General features: G+C 37.2%; 1 protein-coding gene across 1 annotated transcript; it reads right to left on the bottom strand.

Annotated features, from left to right (window-relative positions):
- Positions 1 to 296: 296 nt before the first annotated feature.
- Positions 297 to 25,983, bottom strand: GPR26 (G protein-coupled receptor 26; the record flags this gene model as incomplete). The annotated part of the gene is made up of 3 exons (XM_083364532.1): positions 297 to 528; positions 9,613 to 9,726; positions 25,265 to 25,983. The coding sequence occupies 3 exons, from the start codon at positions 25,981 to 25,983 to the stop codon at positions 297 to 299; spliced, it is 1,065 nt and encodes a 354-aa protein (XP_083220658.1).
- Between the last annotated feature and the right edge of the window lie 133 nt (positions 25,984 to 26,116).

The raw sequence follows: 26,116 nt of genomic DNA, 5'->3' as shown, positions 1-26,116 counted from the left end.
CCATCCTTTACTATAATCCAAACCAAATCCATATTTAAATAAAAACAAGATTATGTCTTTGTGGATATGGATGGACATATTTCATGAAGCTGAAGGAGATCCTGTAGGCTATATTGTATGCCAGAATTAAAAGGCATCCAGCTTTGCTTTGAAATTAATTACCTAAATTGCTGAACACTCAGCAGGCAGGCTTTCCAAAATATTGTCAGAAGATGATCCCAGAGATGCCAGCCTACCATTCCTCAGCTTTTGTCCACCAGCATTATGCTACATTTCAAAAAACAGTTCTTGCCTCTTCATTCATTCCCTTGCAAAAAATTCCGACTTTGTGATTCACTTCTGAGAGCTGATGAATTTATTGAGCCTCTTTTCAGCATCTTATTTATTATGTCTTTCCATGTTTTCTTATACTGATGTCGTAACAAAGAATAAACGAAGGGATCTGAAACAGCTTTACTATAGGCCAGACACTTGGAAATAACTCCCCAGTGAGCATTGATGGGAACTATTGATGACAATTCTAGTAATCTGCCAAGAAAAAAAGAGAAAGGAAAAAAAATTAGTCTCAGATAAAGATATCGAGCATTTGAATGTTCTACATTAAAACAACGTTCAAGAACTCTATCTCTACCAGTCATAACCTCTGAGAAATTTATATGCATAAGAAAGTAACAAACTATTACTGGACATAAATAAAACTGCCACTTGGTTTAATGCATGTTCTCCAATCGATATGTCTAGTCTCTAAGAAATACACTATCTTTTTTATATCAAAATGAGGTGGGTAACTTTATTCAGCCATGTGGGACCTCGGCAAATTAGCAGGCAGCTGGTTGAAGAGGGACAGTTGCCACCTCCGAGGCATGGTGCAGTCTTATAAGCATAGCAGGGCTATGAAGACATGGTGACAGGTTTCCCTCCCCCCAATCCTGTCCATCCTGGCTTCGCATGCTCTCCTTTTCCCAGGGACGACCCACTACATCACCTCCTCAGCTGTTGGCCGACCATCTATCTCAGAGGCGGCTTCTTTGAACTGCTGACAACGGGTTGCGGAGCCCCAGAGTGTGTCTGTCGAGGGGCTGGCAGGCTGTGGCTACTGACGGACACCCTTGGCCCCCATGCGCTTGCTGGCCTCTGTGTGCGGGGGCCGATGGTGTCAGGCAGCAGCTGCCCCAGCCCTTGTCTTGCCCCATGGCAATGGGACCCCACCCTGCCTCGCCTCACCCCACAGGATGAGTCTCCTGCCTACTGCCTCACTTGCCAGAGACCTCCTGGAGCTCCCCCAACCCTACCCACCCCCAGAGGTGTCCCTTCCCATGAGCAACATTGAGGTGACCACACCCACCTTGGCCACACCCACCCAATCTTCCATGACCACCACAGCCACAGCCACCCAGTGGGCCACTCCTACCTGGTACCCAGTGATAGATAAGTGGGTTTTGGGTTGCAGTTTGGGCACTCGGTCTCTAAAAGGTTTACCACCACTGTCCTAGACTTTTACAGCAATCTGAAGATCCCTGCTCTTGACTCCATTATTTAGCAAAAAAAAGTGGAAAAACAAACTGGATAACTCAGAATAAGCTCTAAATTTCTAGATTTTTCTTAATATGGAGCAGCAATCAAAATTAAGTCATTAAAATTCTTGAAGTAACAATTCTTCTGCATTTCTACAACAGCTCCCAGAGAATCTGATGAGAAAATATACTGAATTCTGCTGTTATGGACAGATTATTTGCACAATTTCAGTGAGCAATGATGAAGGCACACAATGCCCCATATTATCAGTACTAATAAATGGATGCTCATTATTTGTTAGATTTAACAAAATCTTTTCCTGCATAAATTTTATACACACACACACCTTTTAGGCACTGTACTGTCCAAGTTCAGATCCTGAGTGTAATTTCTCATGAAAATGGATGAGAGGGGAAGAAAGATGCAACAGGAATTTGAGTTCACCAAAAACACTACACAACATCTCTGAGGACATGTCTGCACCACATAGCATCGATCTTGGTACTAGCCCATTTATGAGGCAGGTTGAAGCCAAATCAAGTGGATCTGGTATATTTCATCACAAAATAGAAAAAATGTTCTCTACAAATATTCCATGTTGCACAGAGAGGAAATCTGTGGAGGGTCAATGAACTGCCCTACTTCGAGATTGCCTCTCTATCCAGCCACAGAGCACTGTTTTGGCTAACAGAGTGGACATAAACTTGTTTAATCACTGTTCCTTTTTATGGGGGGGGCAGGAAGATATTGATATTGATATCAATAGTGAAGATATTGATCTCCTAGTGACCTTTCATTTAATTTTTAATATGAGCTCTCTCCTTTTCTTTCTCCTTTAGCTGAAATGGAGACATTGGCTCTAGCCTAATCCTAGGAGGAAATGAAGTAGAAAAGTACAAAGGGGTAGTGGAAGAAAGCGTGCTGGGAATGATAACTTCAAAGAAAAGCAAATTCCTCCCTCCTCTATTGAGGCATTTGTTTTGAGTTTCCCTACAGATGGAACTATTTCCTATTTTTTGGTTGATGTTCACAAATGCTCTTTCTGGGTGAATGTGCACCCTAAATTTATGAGTTGAAGAGTCTGGCTTTTGAGACAGGAAAGGTTCTCAAGCTCCCATGCCTCACCCCCACTTCATTCTGTCATCAAAAAATGAGTGATAGTAAAAGCAGGAACAGAAATCTGCTGCCCTTATGTGAGGACCATGATTCTACTGGCCTCACTCCTGAGATCAACATACTTTCTTCCCATCTTTCAGGACCAAAGGAAAGCACATTGGTCTCTGTCTCTCCCCCTCCCTCCCTCCCTCCCTCTCCCTCTCTCTCTCTCTCTCTCTCTCTGTTTGTGTGTGTGTTTGTGTGTGTGTGTGTGAGAGAGAGAGAGAGCGAGAGGACAAATATGGGAATCTTCCTTCATAGAGAAAGAAGAGTCAAAGAACTTGCTCACAACTGCATCTGCAGAATGAACCAATACACCAAGAATATTTATGAGTACTACAATATAATGGTAGCATTGGAAAGCTGTAGCATATATGACCTTCAAGGGAACAATTAGTTCCACTTTCTTATAATTAATTTCTGTCAAACTGTCATTTTCACAATTTTCACATGCAGTGTGTGCCACTCTTATCTGTAAGATCTCTATTAAAAATATTTAAATGTATACAGGCCATTTTGGATTTTTCAGTATTCAGAAGGTTTTACAGTATTGTTATCAAAGAAAAGGAACAAGAGATTTTAAAGGAGAAGCTAAAGTGGCTCATTATAGGAAAAATATAATTCATACACTAATGTCAACTGATTTATCTTTAAGTTGACAATCTATATGTAGCTTTGAAAAAATAAATATGAGCCACTGGGACTCATTCCATGCATAATGAAATAAATATTTCAATGAATATTGAAAATAAAGAATAATGCCCTTTGCAGAGCTTGGTATTTTTTTTATGTTAGGGAATCAAGCAAGTGTCTTAGATGCAATTATGATTTGAATTTTAAAAGGGGGAATATAACTCCCTTTCTGTTTTTAGGGAGAGAGTAATAAAAGTCTACATAAACTACATGGCAAAGACAGCAAAAGATAACTTTAACCATTAATCTAAGAATAAACTCTAGGCAGTAGCTGTTATCATTATCTGATTGTGCCTTTCTGAGTCTAGATTAATGTTTCTCAACTTTAACAATTTTAAGATATAATCATAATCATAATAGTAAAGTTGGAAGGGACCTTGAAGGTCATCTAGTTCAACCCCCTGCTCAGGCAGGAAACCCTATACCATTTCAGTCAAATGGCTGTCCAGTCTCTTCTTAAAAACTTCCAGTGTTGGAGCATTCACAGCTTCTGGAGGCAGGTTGTTCCACTGGTTAATTGTTCTAACTGTCAGGAAGTTTCTCCTTAGTTCTAGGTTGCTTCTCTCCTTGATTAGTTTCCATCCATTGCTTCTTGTCCTGCCTTCAGGTGCTTAGGAGAATAGCTTGACTCCCTCTTCTTTGTGGCAGCCCCTGAGATATTGTAACACTGCTATCATGTCACTCCTAGTCCTTCTCTTCATTAAACTAGACATACCCAATTCCAACAGCCGTTTCTTATATGTTTTAGCCTCCAGACCTCTAATCATCTTTGTTGCTCTTCTCTGTACTCTTTCCAGAGTCTCAACATCTTTTTTTATATCGTGGTGACCAAAACTGGATGCAGTATTCCAAGCGTGGCCTTACCAAGGCATTCTAAAGTGGTATTAATACTTCAAGTGATCTTGATTCTATCCCTCTGTTAATGCAGCCTAGCACTGTGTTGGCTTTTTTTGGCAGCTGCAGCACACTGCTGGCTCATATTGACGTGATTGTCCACTAGGACTCCAAGATCCCTCTCACAGTTACTACTATTGAGCAAGGTACCCCCTATACTATACCTGTACATTTGGTTTCTCTTGCCTAAATGTAGAACCTTGCTTTTTTCACCATTGAATTTCATTTTGTTAGATAGCACCCAGTGTTCAAGTCTGTCAAGTCTGGACTTCAATTGCCAGAATGCTGGGAATTGAATTCTGAGACTTGAAGTCCACACTTTTTAAAGTTTTCAAGGTTGAGACACATTAGTCTAGAACAGGGGTCCACAACAGTACTGGGCCATGGCATGCCAGCAATCAGGCCGCACAAACAAGCAAAGCCCCATTCGCGAGATGCAGGCGGCACACAAACTTATGTACGCTCCAGTCTGCGGAAAAACCTCTCTCCAGAAGAACCGGTCCCTGGTGCCGAAAAGGTTGGGGACCTCTGGTCTAGACCATTTCTTGATCCAGCCATGGGATTACAAATTTGAATGGTTTCAGTATTTTCAAAAAGATCTTTGCATCTGGAATTTATCAGAGACAGACAATAGCCGAGCTCCCTAGCATGCTTGCTTTATAAAAGGAAAAATTATTTTAGCAAATTTAGAAAATACTAGCCATATATTAGTCCTAAAAGCCCTCAGAATAGTATACAGATCATCTGGTTGTCAATTTATTTATTTCCCTTCTTTATTATTTTTATGAATAATTCAAAGCAGAAAACATTCTTTTTTCTTCTTTTCTTCTTTTTTTCCTCACAATGACAACCCTGTAAGATGAATTGGGCAGAGACAGAGTGACTGGCCAAAGGTCACCTAGATTGGTTTCCCAGTTTCTAGTATGGTGCCTTAACCATTAGACCAAGGGTAGGCAACCTCGGCTCTTTTATGACTCATGGACTTCAACTCCCAGAATTCCTGAGTCAGCTATGTAGAAGCTCTGCAGCTGTGTAAACTTTGACACATGTTTAATGATGCTGTTGACTTTCTCTATGATGGTGCTAGATTATTTTTGTCCTTAAGAACATCCATTCTAATCGCTCAGTTCTGCTGTGTAGAAGAAAACAAGGTTATCATTCACATGTGCTCTTGCATTCTATTGCTACTACTACTAGCAATAGCAATAGTAGACTTATATACCCCTTCATAGTGCTTTACAGCCTTCTCTAAGCCAGACATGTCAAACTCGCGATGTCATGTGATATCGCACAATGTATCGGGATGACTTTCCCATTGCCGGCAATGGATGGTGTGGCTTCCGGATGATGTGTCTGGCTTGCGGGCCGACAGTTTGACACCCCTGCAGTTTACAGAGTCAGCATATGTTGGAACTCATTGTTGGAATGTATTTTTGTGCAACAACCACCGTAGTATTTAGACAGTAAATGGCAGTGTTTACAAGTTTGGATCTATGGTATATCTATGGTTCTCTTTGTCTTAGGTAGAGTTTCCTGTTTCCTGTTACAGTTAAATCAGATAAAGCAGCAAAGCACATGGTGACTGTACCCTTTGTTTGTTCTGCATTATATCCTTTTTTTACAACCTGACATTAGGTATCTTGTTCTCTTTGTAGAAAGGAATGCTTGAACTTACTGGCAGATCAATTGCCATCAATTTTGCCTTCTAAAAAAAGCATTTAAACAGTCAGCATAAAATAGAAGACAAAAATAAAACTACAAAATATTGCAATTTAATATTAACAGACACTCAAATGTATGAATGCTGTATAAGTAAATTTGTTTATATATTTTTAGAAATTGGTGGATAAGGAGAAATTGCCCAATACAAGGAGAAAATCTATGTTGTTACTAAGAGTTGACATGATGTAATGGCACATAAACAATTAGTAAGACAAAACTGAGATATATATTTAGGAGAATAAAACCAATTCTTGTTCAGGAAAATAGTTACAGTGAACCATTTCCCAGTACTGGTAGCCTAAATGTTCTTTAAATTTAATTATATTTGATAAAGCACATTTAACATTAACTGATCAGTACTGGTATCAGATAATAGGGTGATTCAAGTATTAGCCTATCACAAGTTATATGCCTACAGAAAACAACTAAGCACAAAAAATATTGGACACTAATTAAAATAAGTAATAATCAACCCCTGCAAGATGCTATTGGCTAGGGATGATTTAGAAGAGTTTCGGAACATGCACAAGCAGAGTACTGCTTATAAGAACAGAAAGCTGCCTTATACTTATTCCAGTGACTATGTAGAAATGACAAAGATCAAGCTATTACTTTTTTGCTAAACACAAATTCATGGTGCATTTATATGGATTTGTATATTGATTTATTTTAGACAGTATTAAATTATATTTGTTATTTTAAATTGATCCATTAGAATATCTATCTATCTATCTATCTATCTATCTATCTATCTATCTATCTATCTATCTATCTATCTATCTATCTATCTACTATCTATCTATCTATCATGATCTATCTATTGTCCATCATCTCTCTCTCTCTCTCTCTCTGCCATCTATCTATCTATACTTTATAAACACATTTTATAGTGATCAGGCAGAAGAGATTTTTGTCTTTCAAAGTTGTTCTTAACCATCTTATTTGATCATATAAGCCCAACTACATAATAGTAAATCCATCCATCAATCCATCTATCTATCCATCCCAATCTAATTTCTCTACTCATAGGTCATCTATTTATGGTTACCTCAAACTAACCACTATGGGAATGAGTCCAAGCTATAATGGAAGAGTATTTCACAATCAATATGTCAACTGACAAATTATCAAACAAAACATCAAGTAGTACAATGAAAAACAGTCATTTTGCACTATTATGTCTTTTGAGCCAGTAACCACAAAAATGAAAAATCTGATTATATACCTACTCTCCAGAGAAGAAACTAAAAGAAGCTATCTCTCATTCCAATACCTTGCAACACTAATCCATTATCTTTTCTCTCCCAAATATATCGCTCTGTCCCAACATATTGTTTTCTCCAAACACTGATCAAATAGCAGGATAGATTAGTCTTATAATGATGGGAAAAAAGAGACTCTGCTAGGTATTTTCAACATATTGAGAGTACCTCATCTTAAATTCCCTAATTAATCCCCTTAATTTCATGCAAATATGAAATATTTTAGGGGAAGAACAAATATTGTGGCCTCACAGCACAATTGCCAAGATTAAGCAATATTATATCACTGTTAGTCTCTGAAATCGACTGGGGCAGTAAGGGAAGAATTATTTTAATACAATGCCTCAGATAAATCTGGATGATGTAATGATTATCTACCAGGGACTATTTTGTTCATTTTCAGGTGTTGCTCAGTAAAATAAAGACAAGAGTCCCGATATTTGCCTCTTGAGCAATACATGTTTATTCAGCTGAATAAAGATGGGCCCCTCAAAGCAAGAGGGAACCCTGAACACACTGTGATACTCATATTTATATACTTACTACATTGCTTACTTCACCACTCAGAAGAACTGGCACTCTACAGATAAAATAAGGAACTACAGAAATAGTAAACCACCTCCCTTGGTGTCATTCCAAGGACATTGGGTAGTAACTCAGGGGCTTTGGGTGTTCCCTGCAGGACTTTCCATGACCCTAAAGGCCTGCTGAGGTAACTGGGTTAACTGCACGTATGTCCCTTCAAGACTATAATTAGATTACTGATCAACAGGACCAAAGCAGTTTTCTCTTCAAATTTGGAATTTGATTTAACATATTTTAAACAGCCTGCCTGATCTCAATGTCTGCGAATGTATCGGTAAAACAACACTCAGAATTCTCAATAGGCATAACCACAGATCATTATAACTGAAAATTTTGGACACTGAAAATATTTGAAATCCAGCAATATGGAGATACCAAGGCTGGATAAATAATTTATTCAAAGAACACTTGATAAGAGCTATTACATGTACCAGATAAACATTTCAATTCATGAGTCAAAATATAGACGTGAAAGATAAGAACTGTATTTGATAAACTCCTCATGTTTGGACATATGTACATTAATTATTAGCACCAGGAAACTAACATCAGTATGCATACTGCTTTAAGTTTCATATGTGTGCCAAGATATTCTTATTTTTTCCATTCCAAATGTTCATAAAAGCTAGCATAATCTCTCAGATTTTTGCCTCTTGTGCTGTTTCTGAAGTACCACAATCAACATTTCAATAATTTATTTCAACTAGAACAATTTTAAATGATGTTTTTGATTACAGTTTTCCCCTCAGTCTTTATTTTGCAGTAGTAGTGAGCTGTTTTGACAATCGTGGTAGAACTGAGATTTTTGTGATCTTGTGTTAGTTAAACTATACACTCTTATTTATTAATAACTCTATCACTGGCAGTCCTTGCTTACAAATTGCCTGAACTAGCAATTGTTCAAAGTTACAATACTATAAAAAAACAACTTTGCAACCAATCCTCACATTTACAAGCACTGAAGCATCCTGAAATCATATAGCTGCCATTTGTGTGTTTCCCAATCAACTTGTGATAAGCAGATTTGCTGTAATAGACAATGCAGAAGTAAAATAAGAAGTCACAGACACATGATTTGCCTCACCGTGGTTGTCAGTCTCAAATGTGGTCACTAAGCAAGGACTACCTATGCATATATTTTGGCTATATACTCCCTTCGTATTATGTTACTATTACTAGAAGCATTTTTCTAATCTTCTTTAATATATTTAGCAGTGATAAATCCTGGCTGAGGTTCCAAAGTGATAAAGCTGGGCTATTAGTAATCATCACCAAGTGGAGGTCACTCGAAATGTTCTTTTACAATAATATATTTGTAATATGGCACAGAGCAAAGATGTCACTAGTAATAGCCAAAGGGAGCAAAGTAATATGAGAGAGTGTCAGGAAATTATCCAAGGTTAAATGGCCAAACTGCTGAATTTTATTAGAGATGAACATCATAAAATACAGGTCTATAAGCATTATGGAAATATATGACATGACATCTTCCTCAAAGATGTTTGCTATGGCTTGAAATATCAATACACAAATAAATGTGGGTACAAGTATTTATGCATTACAGAGCATAATAGACCTGTTGCATTTTAGGGTCAACATTCTAAAAACTTTCTGATCTTTTTCAGTGAGAATCTCATTCCAGTCTTCACAACATTTATTGGAATATTTATAATGCAAGAAACAAAATGCAAGCAGTGTAGTGGAAAAAAAATCCTGAGCAGAATGTTGCCTAGTGAACATTGGGTATATCTTTGTTTGGAAAGGATTGAAGTGGCATAAAACTTACCTTGTGATTACATACGGTGCAAAACAAAGTATAAAAGTGCCAATAAATGTACTGATCTTCTTGGTTGCTCGTTGTCTCCGTCTCTTTTGTTCTTCTAGACATCGCTCTCTTACACTATGCAGCATTTGACACAAACAGAAAAGTCAATTATAAACTGAGGTTGTATTTCCACATTTTTCTTTAGCCAGTTCAATATGCATATTTCCAAGAGGCATTTAAATTGTGTAGGATTATTTTTCTGGATCTTAATGTTTCTTGACAAAACATTAAAGAAAATGTATCCTTTGCAACAAATTATATTATAATATAAATTATATTTATGGATATCCTACATAAGTAGATATATGGTAAGTTAATGTACCCCATGTTGCTTATATTCATGTTGTAAAAAATAAAGTTTGAATATGTATATGTGCGCTTATATACAAAATCTATGTAGGGCTGCACAGTTTTAGTTTTCAGAACCTTGCGGATTTGCAGAAAAGAAGTAGCAATAGCAATCTGAAGTCTAAAGGATACAATCCCATAAAGCCCTAAATGGCATGGGTCCAGATTATTTATGGGAGCACCTTCTGCTGGCGTTAACTTCCCATCGTCCTGTGCGCTCCCACAGAGAGGGCCTCCTCAGGGTGCCGTTGGCCAGGGAATGCCGACTGGCAGCCCCCAGGGGGAGAGCATTCTCTGTGGGCGCGTCCGCCCTCTGGAACCAGCTCCCTGTTGAGCTCCGGACGGCTCCCGACCTTCACTCCTTTTGCTGCAACCTGAAAACTTGGTTATTTGAGCTTGCCGGCCTGGACTGAGGGATTGGAATCCTAAATTTTTAGAATGTGATTTATTTGTTGGGGCTAATTTAATTTAAGTTATTTTTAACTTTGTATATTGTGTTTTAACTGCCCTGTACACCGCCCCGAGTCCTTCGGGAGAAGGACGGTATATAAATCCAATAGAATAAATAAAATAAATGAATGAATGAATGAATGGATGGATAGATGGATGGATGGATGGATAGAAGGAAGGAAGGAAGGAAGGAAGGAAGGAAGGAAGGAAGGAAGGAAGGAAGGAAGGAAATATAATAGGAATAAAAAACTATATCCCCCCCACCTCTGATCTTCAGTAGGATCCAAATGAGAGATTTTCCTATTCCGCTTTCATTTACATTAGATTTCTCCCTTTGGTCTGACATTTCAAACAATATATATGGATTCAATTATAATAATAAGCAATCTGACAATGACCTGTAAAGCTGACATAAGTGATAAATCATATATTGAGCCCTTATTGATTCAGGCTATTACCAAAAGTTTAACTAAAGTTAATGTAATAACTTTTAAATATTAATCTGAAACATGCAAGTAAGCTTGCAAATTAGAGGAGCAGGTTATTTAGAAAGAGGGATAGATGGCTCTTTAAAAATTGGCTTCACTTTATGGAAAAGACAACTTCTATTAAATATAGCTCTAGCAACATCTCTGGGAACCTTCCCTTTGGACTAACAGCAGTTTCAGGTTAGTAAACCTTAGATGAACCATGATTTGCAATCCAGTCTGGATATTCCTTATTTCACTGTTACAATGGAAAGACAGAAATACAAATCACATGAAATACAAATTATTTTTATAAGTTTTTGTTGATTTTTTAAATACAATTCAACAGTGCTTATTCAACAAATGTGTTGTCTGAGTTTATCTGAGTTGAAATACAAGTGAATTTTTAACATCAATCCTTCAGACAAAAATTGTGTATAATTCAGTATAAGAACATAATTAGTAGGTCCTGTTGTGTCATCTGACAAAATGTAAAATATTATCCTAATCTGGCAGTCCAGATAAACTGAAAACATTTATGAAGTTTATCAAGTTATCTTGGAATATCATAAATGACTTGTAAACTGAGATCTAGCTGTTTGATTATAAATTGCTCAAGCCCGATATCATTATAACTGATTCTACTTTGAGCACAATATATTTTGAATTTGCCCATACAATGTTAATTTTCATATGATGTTAATACATTCAAATAAGCTGTTCTACATATATTTAAAAATTTCTTTTGTTAAATATATGTGATAACAATTGTTAATCAAAGCAACAAGAATTTGGCTTCCTTCCTTCCTATCCTTCCTATTCTTATTTTGATAATAAGGAGCAGTGCTTTTTTTGTAAAAGAAAAAGGTGCCGGAACTCACACATGTCATACAACCTGCCTTGCCTACCCTACAAGGTCCTATCCAAAAAAGGTGCCGGAACTCCGTTCTGAGCGTTCTATGAGGAAAAAAGCCCTGATAAGGAGGAACCAATAAGTGGAGAATAATAAGAGCTAGTTTGGTGTGGTGGTTAAGGCATCAGGTTGACTCAGCCTTCCATCCTTCTGAGGTTGGTAAAACGGCAACCCAGATTTGGGGGGGGGGGCAATACGTTGAGTCTGTAAACCACTTAGAGAGGGCTGTAAAGCACTTCGAAGCAGTATATAAGTCTAAGTGCTATTGCTATCAGGTTAGCAACTGAGAAATCATGCCACCGCGGTTGTTTGGGTAATCTTGTGCTAGTCAGTCTCTTTCAACTCTATGGCAAACTACTTCTGAAATCTTGTCAAGAAAACTGCAGTCTTCTTTAGAGAGTCACCAGGAGTCGGGATTGACTCAAAGACATTTTTAAAAAAAGAACCAAAAGCAAAAAAATGGCTTGTAAGCTGCATGGCAAACGTAGGTTATTCTGCCTGGGAATGGGCTAAGGTAAGGGGATGATTAAATTTGCATGAGATGCAGTTGGATCACAATGACTGACAAATTGAGCCAATTCTGGGGTTTTTTCTGCCATGTGAAAAGCTATCAGGCTCCTAAAATAACCATGAGAACCTGATAAAACAGTTTATTTTTTGTACATAGTTTAGAAAAGTAACTGTGGTGGAGTATAATTTATGTTTGTAAATTTGTTTGTTCAATTGATGTGAAGCCAAGTCACTGTGAAATAGGACAATTGGGGGAACATTTTAGTCATCTGAGATAGGATGGATGTCTTTAATTCACCATGTAGAATAGAATAGAATAGAATAGAATAGAATAGAATAGAATAGAATAGAATAGAATAGAATAGAATAGAATAGAATCTGAAAGGGACCTTGGAGGTCTTCTAGTCCAGCCCCCCGCTCAAGCAGGAGAACCTATACCATTTCAGACAAGTGACAGCATCCAAATGAATATATTCTGATAAAGTTTATAAGTGATATACCTTATAGCCACTGTGTTCGCTTTTTTGGCAGCTGCAGTACATTGCTGGCTCATATTTAAGTGGTTGTCCACTAGGACTCTTAGCTTCCTCTCACAGTTACTGCTATTGAACCAAGTACCACCTTTTCTAAACCTATGCATTTGGTTTATATTGCCTAAATGTAAAACCTTATTTTCCCCACCACTGGACTGCACTTTGTTGGATAGGGCTAGAGTTCAGGTTTGTCAAGATCCTTTTGGGTCTTGAGCCTATCTTCTAAAGTGTTGGCTATTCCTCCCAGGTTGGTGTCATCTGCCAATCTGATGAATTCATTTTCTATTCCCTTCCTTTATCAATCTGCTTTAAATAATTAAGTGGAACTAGCATTGATATTGCTCTCAAAATATGTAACAGTCTGGATGCAATGTTTCTGATGCAATATTTTTCATATTACCAGAAAATAATTATTCTTTACTACTGAATTGGGGGAAAAATCAAGAAATCTGTGAATGTTGGGTGGTAAAAGAACAGGGAACTTAGACTGGAAAGAAAAAAAAATGACAGAGATAAGAAAAGAAAAGAAAAGAAAAGAAAAGAAAAGAAAAGAGAAAAGAAAGAAGGAAGGAAGGAAGGAAGGAAGGAAGGAAGGAGGAAGGAAGGAAGGAAGGAAGGAAGGAAGGAAGGAAGGAAGGAAGGAAGGAAGGAAGGAAGGAAGGAAGGAAGGAAGGAAAGGATACATTAGAGATATGCTAAACCTTTCAAATTCAAAATATTTTGAATGTGGAATATTATGGATTTGAAAACAATTGTTCTGCTGATTCTGGAAATGTTTGAACTCCAAGTTATAAGTTGAAATAATTTTTATGCTTCAAACTATTCAAATACTGAATGAAAGGAAGAAAGATAGTGATGAACCTGCAGATTCCATTTTGATTATAAGGTATATTTGGTTGATTTTTAGGTCCAATTTGAACAATTAATTAATTCCTTAACCTATTCATTAAATTAATACATGCAACCTTAATTCAACAGAACAGTAAATAGCTATTTTGAAACAGAGCTTTTGTGTATTTTTAAATACTTTGAATCGAGTACTGTAAAATTTGCTGCATCAGTAGGATAATGGGAGGAGTTAGTTTAAATGCTTAAAGTAGGCTAAAATAGGGATTGTGAAAGTTGGGGATTCAGGACACTAAAAAAATCACACGTGAAGAATGAATAAGACATTTTATCACAAAGAAGGCTATATGTAGATGCTATGTCTTCAGATGGTTTGCCTATGAAACATCATTCCCTTCTAATTTCATGATGCCTTAGCATTCAGTCACCAGGGAGATCAAATTAGTACATTATCTTGATATAAAGGGCCTTTGGGAATTATTTTGGGGGAAATTCTCCCAGTCGTAAATTTGCAATATACAATCAGTACAGTACTGTAAAAATACGGGTACCAAAATCAAAAAGCTGGGTGTAACCAGTGCTGAATTTTCCAGTGTGTACCAATCCTATCACAGTGGTAAATTATATCAGGCTATAGTACTTCTTGACATTTTGTCCGACTGTAATACAAATTTCAGTGCTATAAGAGGAATAGTATTTATAGCTGAGCTTTTTAATTCTTTTCAATCAAGGACTGAACTAGCCTTTAAATACTGGGTCAAGGACCAAATCTCAAGGGGTAGATGGAACAAAGACAAAAACAGGAAAAAAGCAAAGATGATCAATAAATGGGTTCATTTTTAAATGTAACATCTTAAGTTCAATTGCAACCGATAAGATCTTTATGCATCTTATCTCTTTTCATCTCATTGAAAAGTTATAATTTGACGGCACCTTTTTGAGGAGTTTTGGAGTCACGTATTGCCATGATGAGTGTCTATGAATTTATTCTATAATGAAATGTATATCCCATATTTGTGCTTGAGTAAACAATCAAGGCAACTTACAGAATTTTAAGAATGTCAAATACAATAAAAAATTAAGATCATGATCAGTAAAATGCAATAAAATAATTAACATCAAGAGCTTGGTGACAGATACTTTTTGGCAACTTTCCTAAATACTTAAAAGAGAAGAGGCTGCATCTACTTGGAAGAACACCCTCTCTTACACCATTAAAAAAGCTGAGCTTCTTATAGTGGAGGCACCTTCACATGGTCCTCTAAGTCAGGGCTTTTCAACCAGTGGTACATGTACCACCAGTGGTACTTTGGCATGTGGCAGGTGGTATGCAACCATCCTAGAGAAGTGTAGTGGGGGAGGGGAATGAGCTGAAGCAACCTAAGCCTGAGGGAGAGGCAGCTGTAGGTGCAAGACTGTCAGGGCTCAGCAGAAGCCCCAGGAACGCTGGCAGGGCTCCAGCTGATTGGCACTTCTGGAAGCAGCATGGAGCTGGAGGTGAACTGGAGAAAAGGGTGGTGAGGAGCAGATATAAAAGGAGGTGATTTTGGTGGGAAAGGGGGAAAAAAGACAAAAAGAGAAGGGGACAGAGAAGAAGCTGTGGAAGGAGAGCTCAGCAGGCAGGGAGGAAAAAGAGACAGGGAAGAAGAAGCAGTTGTTGCTGGAAGTAAAGGTCCCCTGGTCCATTTTCTCCAGCCAGGAGAATGCAATCAGCTCTGTTGAAATGAAAAGCCAGGAGGCAAGAATGTCGGAAAGAAGGTTGATTTATTTCAGAAACCAGTGGGTTTCTGGTCAACTGGCAGCTTGATTGAATTACCATAAGGATTTTTGTATAGTTTTTACAGCATTTTATAATTCAGAGGCTCATTTGTGTGCTTTGGTTGTTGGAATATTTTAGTCTGTTTCACAAAGGCTAGCAATGAGTCCAAAGTGTTGGCTTCCGTAGGTTTAATCCCTTTAAACAAATGTAATTAGTTTTACTCCCTTATCTTGAGTCTGTCTATGGCTTTTAGCAAGTTTTCTTTGTAGGTAGACAAGCTTAATTTAAAGTTATCACTTTTTGCAATTGCCGGACCCTGGTTGCTAGATTGTTTACACTGAGACATGCCTGAGGCAGCTTAAATTAAAAAAAAACTTAGTGTTTCTTTATTCTGGGAGGCTTTTTTGAGCCTTTCTTGCTTTGCACTTGATGCCTGTGTCTTTGAGGGTACAGTGAAGGGACCGGGGTGTGTGTGCATTTTTACTACACTGTGGAAGGAGCGCTCAGAAGGCAGGGAGGAAGAAGAGGAGAGGGAGAGAGGAAGAAGGGCCGACCAGCCAGCTGGTAGTGATGCATATTAATAAATATGGATAAGTTCATCATACATTTGTCAGTACAAAGGGAAAGTGATTCAGCAAAGGAACTGTCACCAGACAAGTTAAAACTGGTACTTTCCCCCTTTTTTCTACAGTTTGTAACATTTTATTAGATTATAGAATAAAATACAAAAATACGAAAGCAAAAAACTTTAAAACTTTTCAATAAAAAAAAATACGAAAGCAAATAGTAGGGCACAGTGAGGAGGAAAAGGAGGGGGGGAAATTTATTTATTTTTATTTTATTTTAATTCCATTTATATCCCGCCCTTCTCCGAAGACTCAGGGCGGCTTACAAGCTTAGCAGTAGCCTTCATTCTATGTATATGCCTGCTTATTAGGGCTTTCGCTCCCCCCCCCAAGTGGCATTATTACAAAGTCAGCTTAATTGCCCCCAACAATCTGGGTCCTCATTTTACCTACCTCGGAAGGATGGAAGGCGGAGTCAACCTTGAGCCTGGTGGGACTCGAACCTGCACTAATTGCAGGCAGCTGGTGTTACTTAAGGAGGCTCCACCAATGAGGGGGAGAAGGGAAAAAAACAGACTGCCTCTGTTGCAGTAGAAGGAAGCATTAACATTGAACCTCAACTTTTTACTTTTCCATAATATTATAAACTAGCCATCTCTATAACAACAAATGAATCTAATCAGTAAGACCCAAAATCCTCCCTCCTTTTTTTTAGTCATCAGGTTTTTGACACCTTGCTAAGCACTGGTGGTACTCAAATATAGTCATGTCCTAAAAGTGGTACAATCTGTGAAAAGGTTGAAAAGCCCTGGTCTAAGTTACCAGGCTGGTTCATAGCAGGAAAGGCAATCTCTCAGATACAAGTAGTTCTTCACTTACAACCATTCATTTAGTGACCATTCGAAGTTAGAATGGCACTGAAAAAGAGACTTACAACCATTTTTCACACGTATGACTGTTGCAGCATCCCCATGGCCACGTGATCAAAACTAGAGGTTGGCAACTGGCTCACATTTGTGACGGTTGCAGTGTCCCAGGTTGATGTGATCATCTTTTGGGACTTTTTGACAAGCAAAGTCAATGGGGAAGCCAGATTCACTTCGCACAGTGTTGCTAACTTAACAACTGCAGTAATTCACTTAAGAACTGTGGCAACAAAGGTTGTAAAATGGAGCAGAGCTCACTTAGCAAATGTCTTGCTTAGCAGCAGAAATTTAGGCTCAATTGTGCTTGTAAGTTGAGGATTACTTGCAACCAAGTTGAAAGTTGTTTAGCACTTAAAATTGTGCCCAGCAGAATAGGAGGTGGGAGTATTGGATACATATGCTGCTTTGAGTTCATAAAAAATAAAGGCAGGATAAGACAAGTAAATGTCATAAAAAAATAAATAAATGATTGGGAGCCAGAACAAATTATTGCTGTAGAAACATACTCTTTATTATACCACTACAAATCCAATGACAATTAGGTATTTAGGAGCACTCCCAAAATGGATATTCTATTTTAATTCTAATGATATTTTCTTACTGTTCATGGCCCAGAGTCCATTAGGATGGACTGGGGAAGCCTCGAAATGTCATTTTAAAAAGTAGATAAAGGACAGAAAGAAAAAAGGGCACATCACTCAGCTCTGAGATTAGATAGAGTTAGATTATTCTATTGTGGAATATCCCATATCTAACCTGTCTCAAAACCTGTTTACAAAAATAAAAGTTTCATGCCTTAATTGATTTTGATGAGTTAAAGTCCAAATCGGCAGATAGAAGGATAAGGAGAAAGGATTCTAAAAAATATAGTGATATTTTTGGAGAGGGAAAAGACAATAATAAATAAAGAGAACACTATTCTAAAATACTATACTAAAAAAATATTTTATTGTGATTGAAGAATGAGAGTATTTATGACAAATAATGGTATTAAAGGTGAAAAAAAAACATAGCTACTTGTTGATAAAAAATTTCTGGAGGTTTCAAGGACACTTCTGTGTAATTTCCTTAGCAACCGTAGGGAAGAGATTTGCCAAAGTCTTCTTTCAGCATGCAGAATTAAATAAAACATTGAACTTTGCTTTGCCAAGACTCAACTATTTCAGTTTTAAAATACTTTCTTCCTTTGTTTGGTTACAATATTGTTCAAAGGTTATTTGTTTGCTCCAAAGAAATAAGTACTGGTTACCAAAATGCGGTAGTTGGCATTTTAGCTCAAGCTTTTTAAATATCACAATATTAATACTTAGGCTTTCACTGGTTATATAGCTCAGTTAATGGTCTAATGGATTTTTTTTAAATTCCATTTATATCCCGCCCTTCTCCGAAGACTCAGGGCGGCTTACAAGCTTAGCAGTAGCCTTCATTGTATATGCCTGCTTATTAGGGCTTTCACACACACCCCCAAGCGGCATTATTACAAAGTCAGCTTAATTACCCCCAACAATCTGGGTCCTCATTTTACCTACCTCGGAAGGATGGAAGGCTGCTTTCAGTAGAATTTATTCCCAGGATATGTTACTCAAAATGTTTATAAAACTCCAAGATTAATTCATTTTGTTATATAAATAAAACAGCCTTCCTATTATTAGATCAAAGAGAAACAGAATGTGAGACGTCATGCTGTATCATTTATATATTTGTTCTACTAGTTCCACTCTATACTGTATGTACATAAATATCTTTATGTATGAATTCTGGTAATATGCAGTTTTCCTATTTAGAGTAATTTTGAGTATCTCCTCTGGTTTATCTAAGCAATGATTCAAACTTTTTGACACATCTATTTTTATAAACTACTTTCTGCTTTATCAGTTTTCCCACTAATAGTCTTTGTTATCAAGTTTCTTGCAATTGGGAATATAAATGTGCTTAAGAAATGCAGACATTCCATGGAAAATGAATTCTACGCCAGCATATAGCTAGCAGAAATAATCTTGCTGCGCAACTTTGATTAAAGTTTCCCAGCCAGCCATGAGTGTGGGAAAGCTAGGAACATGATGCTCAAGCCAACTTGTAGTTTGTTAGCTAGCACTGGAAAACAAAATAATACTAACGGTAGAGCAGTCTTTCAAAATTAATTCCATGTAAAATTGAGTTTTTGCTTTGAAATTGGAATTTGCATCTTTATATCCATACAATTTAGGAATCCAATTATATACACATAAAGCAAATTGCCCTCTTGTCTGCCATCCTTACTTAACATGATGTTCAAAAAAAGCTGTGATGGAGGAAGTTAATCCTAACAACAATGCCTTAAGTCAGAGGCATCTAAGGTTACAAGATTACGTTCATGTGGAGGTACACAATCTGTAATTAAAATCATGTTCAGTACTATATACTAAAAAGCAAATGAGATAAAGAAAATGAAGGGTGAGCTAAAACGGCAAATGATTAGAACAAAGAATGTTGAGTGTAATTTTTCATGTAATTAATCCATTTATTTATAATTATTAAAATTATTAATATGTTACTTGCTTAAGCTTCACAAATGAAATATACAGATAATAACTATTCTCCTTCTAACCATAGCCAATGACATATCCTCAAAAGACCTAAAACTTCAGCTGCTACTGCAATCTCATGTGGACATTATTCAATATGATTTTTTTAAAAATTCTAGCTAGAAGGCAAAGATGTCATCAAAGTTAATCTTCAGTCTCAACAATAATTCCAAAGGTACCATTTTCCAATATTGTTATTTGTTTTCTAAATAACAACAACAACAACAACAACAACAACAACAACAACAACAACAATAATAATAATAATAATAATAATAATAATAATAATAATAATAATAATAATAATAATAATAATAATAGAGTTGGAAGGGACCTTGGAGGTCTTCTAGTCCCACGCTCTGCTCAGGCAGCAAACCCTATACCATTTCAGACAAATGGCTGTCCAATCTCTTCTTAAAAACTTCCAGTGTTTGAACATTCACAACTTCTGGAAGTAGGTTGTTCCACTGATTAATTGTTCTGTCAGGAAGTTTCTCCTTACTTCTAGGTTGCTTCTCTCTTTGATTAGTTTCCATACATTGCTTCTTGTCCTGCCTTCAGGTGCTTTGGAGAATAGCTTGACTCCCTTTTCTTTGTGGCAACCCCTGCTATCATGTCACTCCTCGTCCTTCTCTTCATTAAACTAGACATACCCAATTCGAGCAACCATTTTTTATATATTTTAGCCTCCAGTCCCCTAATCATCTTTGTTGCTCTTCTCTGTACTCTTTCTAGAGTTTCAACATCTTTTTTACATCGGGGTGACCAAAATGGATGCAGTATTACAAGTGTGGCCTTGCCAAGATGTTACAAAGTAGTATTAACACTTCACGTGATCTTGATTCTGTCCCTCTGTTAATGGAGCTTAACACTGTGTTGGCTTTTTTGGCAGCTGCAGCACACTGCTGGCTCATATTTAAGTGATTGTCCACTAGGACTCCTAGATCCCTCTTACAGTTACTACTACTGCGCAAGGTACCACCTATATTGTACCTATGCATTTGGTATTTCTTGCCTAAATGTAGAACCTTACTTTTTTCACCATTGAATTTCATTTTGTTAGATAGCGCCCAATGTTCCAGTCTGTCAAGATCCTTCTGTATCTTAAGCCTATCTTCTGGCTATTCCTGCCAACTTGGTGTCTTCTGCAAATTTGATGAGTTCCCCATCTATCCTCTCATCCAAATCATTGATGAAGATTTGAAGAGCATTGGGCCAGGAACAGAGCCGTGGGACACCCCTTACACACTTCCCTACATGTAGATGCAGTTCCATTGAGGACCAGATATTACATATACATAGAATGAAGGCTACTGCTAAGCTTGTAAGCCGCCCTGAGTCTTAGGAGAAGGGCGGGATATAAATGTAATAAAAATAAAAATAAATAAATAAATAAATATTGAGTACAGCTGGTCAGCCAGCTACAAATCCATCTAAGACAGCTATGAATCCATCTGATTCTCATTTAACAACCTTCATCCAAGTACTCATCAGGGCTGACCCTGCTTAGGTTCTGAAATTAGTTAATGTCAGCTAAGTGCTGTCAGTTGTTGAGGCAAATTAAAATTTAACTGTTTTAAGTCAGCTGTATGTGAAAACAAACAGTGATGCAGCAAGGAGTTGTCCACCTTTGCTTTAGAGCAGGGGTGTCAAACTGCTGGCCCACGGGCTGGAGCATCACGGAGAAACCGTGCCCATTCCATTGCTGGCAATGGGAAAAAGTTCAGAGACGTCGCACAACGTCACGTGACATCGTGAGTTTGACATGTCTGCTTTAGAGGGTTTCAATTTCTCTGTAAATCCTTCACAAAAATTAACAAATTAGAAGTTTTAAAGCATCCTCAAAAGATACGTGGGCATTCTACTTTTTTTACAATTAGTGGTCAATCTTTAATCATTCAAGTGTAAAACACCAGAGATTCTCCCTTCTTACTTAAAATAGTACAACTGTCATTCTGAGCTCTTTTAGTCACTAATAGAAGGCCTATAAGTGACTTTATAATGTGCTATATAGCACATCAAGAAGTGTTGATTTGGTTACTTAGCATCATTCCTTCAAATGCCCAAATATAATCCATATTTCTGTAATAAGCATCACAGTCAGAAGGAAGCTTTATCTCATGAATTATAAGGTATGAAGGAAAAAAGAAATACAAAGGAGTGCAATTGATAATAGTTATGGGAAATAGCTGTGGTTCCCAGAAGTCATTTTAGTTGTAGAATCACTAATAACTTTGAGATCAGTTGACTGACACTGATATTTAAATATATATATATATTCCAGAGTGTAGTTCTTTTTCTTCTGAATTATTCACTTATATTTAAAGGTAAAGGTAAAGGTTCCCCCGCACATGCATGCTAGTCATTTCCAACTCTAGGGGCCGGTGCTCATCTCCGTTTCAAAGCCGAAGAGCCAGCACTTGTCCAAGGACGTCTCCGTGGTCATGTGGCCGGCATGCCTAGACGCCAAAGGCGCACAGAATGCTGTTACCTTCCCACCGTGGTGGTCCCTATTTTTCTACTTGCATTTTATGTGCTTTCGAACTGCTAGGTTGGCAGAAGCTGGGACGAGTAACAGGTGCTCACTCTGGTATGCGGCACTCGGGATTCGACCCGCCAAACTGCCAACCTTCTGATCGTCAAGCTCAGTGTCCTAACCCGCTGAGCCACCACGCCCCTCACTTACATATCACATACTAACCTCTCTTTCATCTTAATTAATAGCCTAAACTACTTAAAGGACATATAGGGAAAAATATTTAACTTAATGTTTAATTTTAATTTTAATATTCATTCTAATTACAATTATAAAAGGCCCTTTTGGTGTTTACAAAATTGGTTTCAGATCTTGGTTTTGTACTGGATTTATAATATTCCATTTTATAATTTGTCCAAAAGCACATTGTCACTTTAGAAATAAAGGAAATACTCCACTTTCAAATTAATCTCAGACAGGTGTCTGATGATGAAGAGACTCTGCATCTATTAAAGTGCTTATCCCATAATACTTTGACCTCTGATAGAAATACATGTCCCCTTGATGCAAACTTTTTTAACCAAATGAAGTTCTAGTACTACTTCAGTGGTGGGATTCAGCCCGTTCGCACCACTTTGGCAGAACCAGTAGCTAATTTTTTGTTCTGCAGGCCCAGAATGGACTTCCGGAAGCGGCACCAACACAGAGAACCGGTTGTTCACATATTTGAATCCCACCACTGTATTATTATTTTTTATTATTACATACTTGCCTTCTATCATGTGTTTTAAATTGTGTTAGAGTTCTTCTATAAATTAATTTCCTTGTTCCCAATTCACATAACTTTCATTCCATTTTACTGGAAATTCCATTTTACTCTGAAAAAGCATTCAAAATAATTTGCCTCAAAATGATTCAAGTTTGACCTAGCTGTGTTATATATAAGACTTCTAAAAGTTGTCTCTAGGTTACTAAATTATAGTGATTTATAGAATGCTGCCATTGGAATGGGTTCACTTCCATGAATGCTGCAACCTTGATCTAAATTACAGTCCGGTGTTATTTTTAAATATAAATGTATATTGGGACATTTAATCATAACTTCCCGATAGTTTGTGTACCTTGATTTTAAGTGGTCTTGAGATGTCAAGCAATGGATTGGCCATTAATCTGAATTTCATTTCTGACCAACTCCCATAGTAATGATAGACCTTTACTTCCTGTCTCATGCTAGCCTACGGCTGAGGTTTTTTTGGGGGAACGGGATGATTTATTTATTTATTTATTTATTTATTTATTTATTTATTTATTTATTTATTTATTTATTTATTTATTTATTTATTTATTTATTTATTTATTTATTCGTTCATTCATTCATTCATTCATTCATTCATTCAGTTTATATGCCACTTACTTTGGCAACCCCTCAGTTTCTAGTTCCATATATCATTTTTAAAAAAATCTTTCAGTACCCTTAATTTTAAAAATGGGATGCTCGACTAATAATAAAGCAAAGAACTTCAGCACAATATTCTTCCCCTATGGATCACTTCAATTTTATCTTAGAAAATAAGAAAGAATGGCAACAGTGACTCTATGCTTTAAGTATACTCAATTGCCCAACAAAAGGGCAAGGCCCTTAGGAACATTGTAAGAGATGGGATTAAGATGATTGGCATTCTAATAAGTTAGTATTTTCTGATTGGTTATTTATTTATTATTTAATTTATTAGGCTTATATGGTTGCCCATTTCACCAACACAACTCAGGGTGATGAATAATAATACAATAAGATAATGCCCGTGTAACAACCATAATATAAATATATAAAAATTGGGGTTAAAAATGAATACTATTAAAACTAAGAGTGAAACATACAAACGCCCCAATGACCACCATTTTATTAGTAGAAAAGTTCCCAAGCAGCCATTTTGTGAGAACACCCACAGCATGGTCTCAGAATTCAAAATCTGCTTACCACTCCCCTAAAAGTAGAGACCCATTGTAAAAATGCGTGATATTACTCCTTATTCTTTTCTCTGCATAATTGTCTATTATTTCTTTGCATTCTGTGTTATAAATATCATTATCGTTTCAGTAATCCCAAATTATTTTTTCTTGTTAGAGGTGACAAGCTACTAGAGTATATTACTTCTACTTCATTTATTCATATATGATAATTGCACCTTGTGTTCACCTTTATTTATTTCTTCCAGTGACATCTTTACAGTCAGTTTCTATATTATCCATCACATTTCTTTTTTTCCGGATGATCCTTCCCCCACACACCTCTACACGTAACACACAAATACTTTGAATTCTCAGTAAACTAAACAGATTGCTCTGTGATTTTGCCCCTTGAAATATTTCTTCATCTCCCTACAGCAAAATCTAGTTTAACTAAGATGATTAGATCAGTTTTCCCACTGAATCTTCTCACTTCTTCTCTGTAAGTCTCTATTTCACAGATCTTCCAGTTATATTTCCTCATTCTATACCCAGTTTCTACCTTCCCACTGTTTATGCTTTCTTATCATAATGATTCCTTCTTTCACCTCTAGCTTGAGATTCACCTTACTGTACATAGAAAATGTGGGTTGATTTAAGGACTCTTGAGTACACTTAACTCAACTTTCTTTAGTTGTCAATATGAATTTGAATCTTAATGCTATTTTTTGATGTATTTTTACTAGTTGGTTGCTTGTGTTTATTTTGGAATAAATATTTCTCTGGGCATTTTCCTTCAAGGAAAGTTATTGACTTTACAGTGACATTCCAAAATGCACAAAAACAAAACAAAACAAAACCCAGAATAACATGTAGTATGCTATTTTCCCACTGACATATCTTAAGGGCAACCAGAAATTTCTATTTGATTTTGTTCATACAGCATGTATGAATAACACTGATTAACATTAATGAACAGGCATTGGATCTATTCACTCACTAGCAAAATTGTTGAAATGCACTACTCTAAAGGAAATGCATTCATATGTAAACTTTGGGGTTCCAAGACTGCCTTCAAAACACATTCCTAGATGAGTTTTCTTTCTCTGCCAAACACCCCTAACACATTTTCAAAATATTATTGGCAATAAATTTTATGGCTACGGTGGAATCTGGGAATAGAAAAATGCAGAAGAAAAGCAGGGAAGAGCTGCATTTTAAAATAATTGGAATCAGACAGACGATAATTTTGTCCAACAAAATAGTAGTGTGTGATCTTGTTAGTAAAAGATGAAGGCATCTCCTTACCTAGGATGGATGTCCACAAGGAGAACAAGGGTCTGCATAGTAATCACGTCAATCCTTTTACAGTGAAAGCGTGCCACCTTCAGCACTTTCAGATATGTGAAACACAAGACTATGAGAGAGAGGAGAAAGCTAAAGGAATGAAAGATTCCTGTGAAAATCATAAACTGGGTCCTGTCCTCCAGTCTCTTGTTGCACAGGGTGCAAGAGGCATAAAGGTGGTGGAATCTTACCCAAGAAAGAGAAGTTGCCACAATTGGGAAGGATATTGAGTGTAACCACGTGTAGCTCAGTATGAGGGCAGCATCTTTGTAGCGCATCTTGGAATGGTAGTTCAGAGGAAATACCACTGCTATCCACCGGTCAATGCTGAGAGCTGCCATGCTCAGCATGGAGTTGGTAGTCAAAAAAGTCTCTAAAAACCCCACTATGTGGCAAAGCTGGTCTCCTCCAGGTGGTTTCTTGTAAATGATCCCAGCCAGAGTGAGGGGCATGTTCAAAACAGTCATCAACAAGTTGCAGAAGGTCAGGTTGAGGATAAACAATCCCGGGACTTGCTTGCGGATATCTGCACTATACAGAAAGCAGATCAGCACCAAAACATTGGACAGCAACGATACAAGGATGAGCACCACAATCAAGAAAGCCAGGATCACTTCCCAAATGTTCATGGTGCCTCCATTCACAGGAGGAACATTTCCAAAACTGCACCCAGCTGGCATCCAGAAAACATGGTGTGAGGCACTCTCACACCCTCCTCCTCCTCCTCCCCAGCCTGCTCGCACTCCTGCATGCCCTCCGTATTTTTAGAAGAGCTGCAGTCCCCCCCACCCCCTGCTGCTGCTTCTTTCCACG

The sequence above is a fragment of the Vipera ursinii genome (genome assembly GCF_947247035.1).
Source record: "Vipera ursinii genome assembly, chromosome: 5".
In the NCBI taxonomy this organism is placed as follows: domain Eukaryota; kingdom Metazoa; phylum Chordata; class Lepidosauria; order Squamata; family Viperidae; genus Vipera; species Vipera ursinii.
The sequence above is the reverse complement of the archived record's forward strand: the minus strand, read 5'-3'. Positions and strand labels throughout refer to the sequence as shown.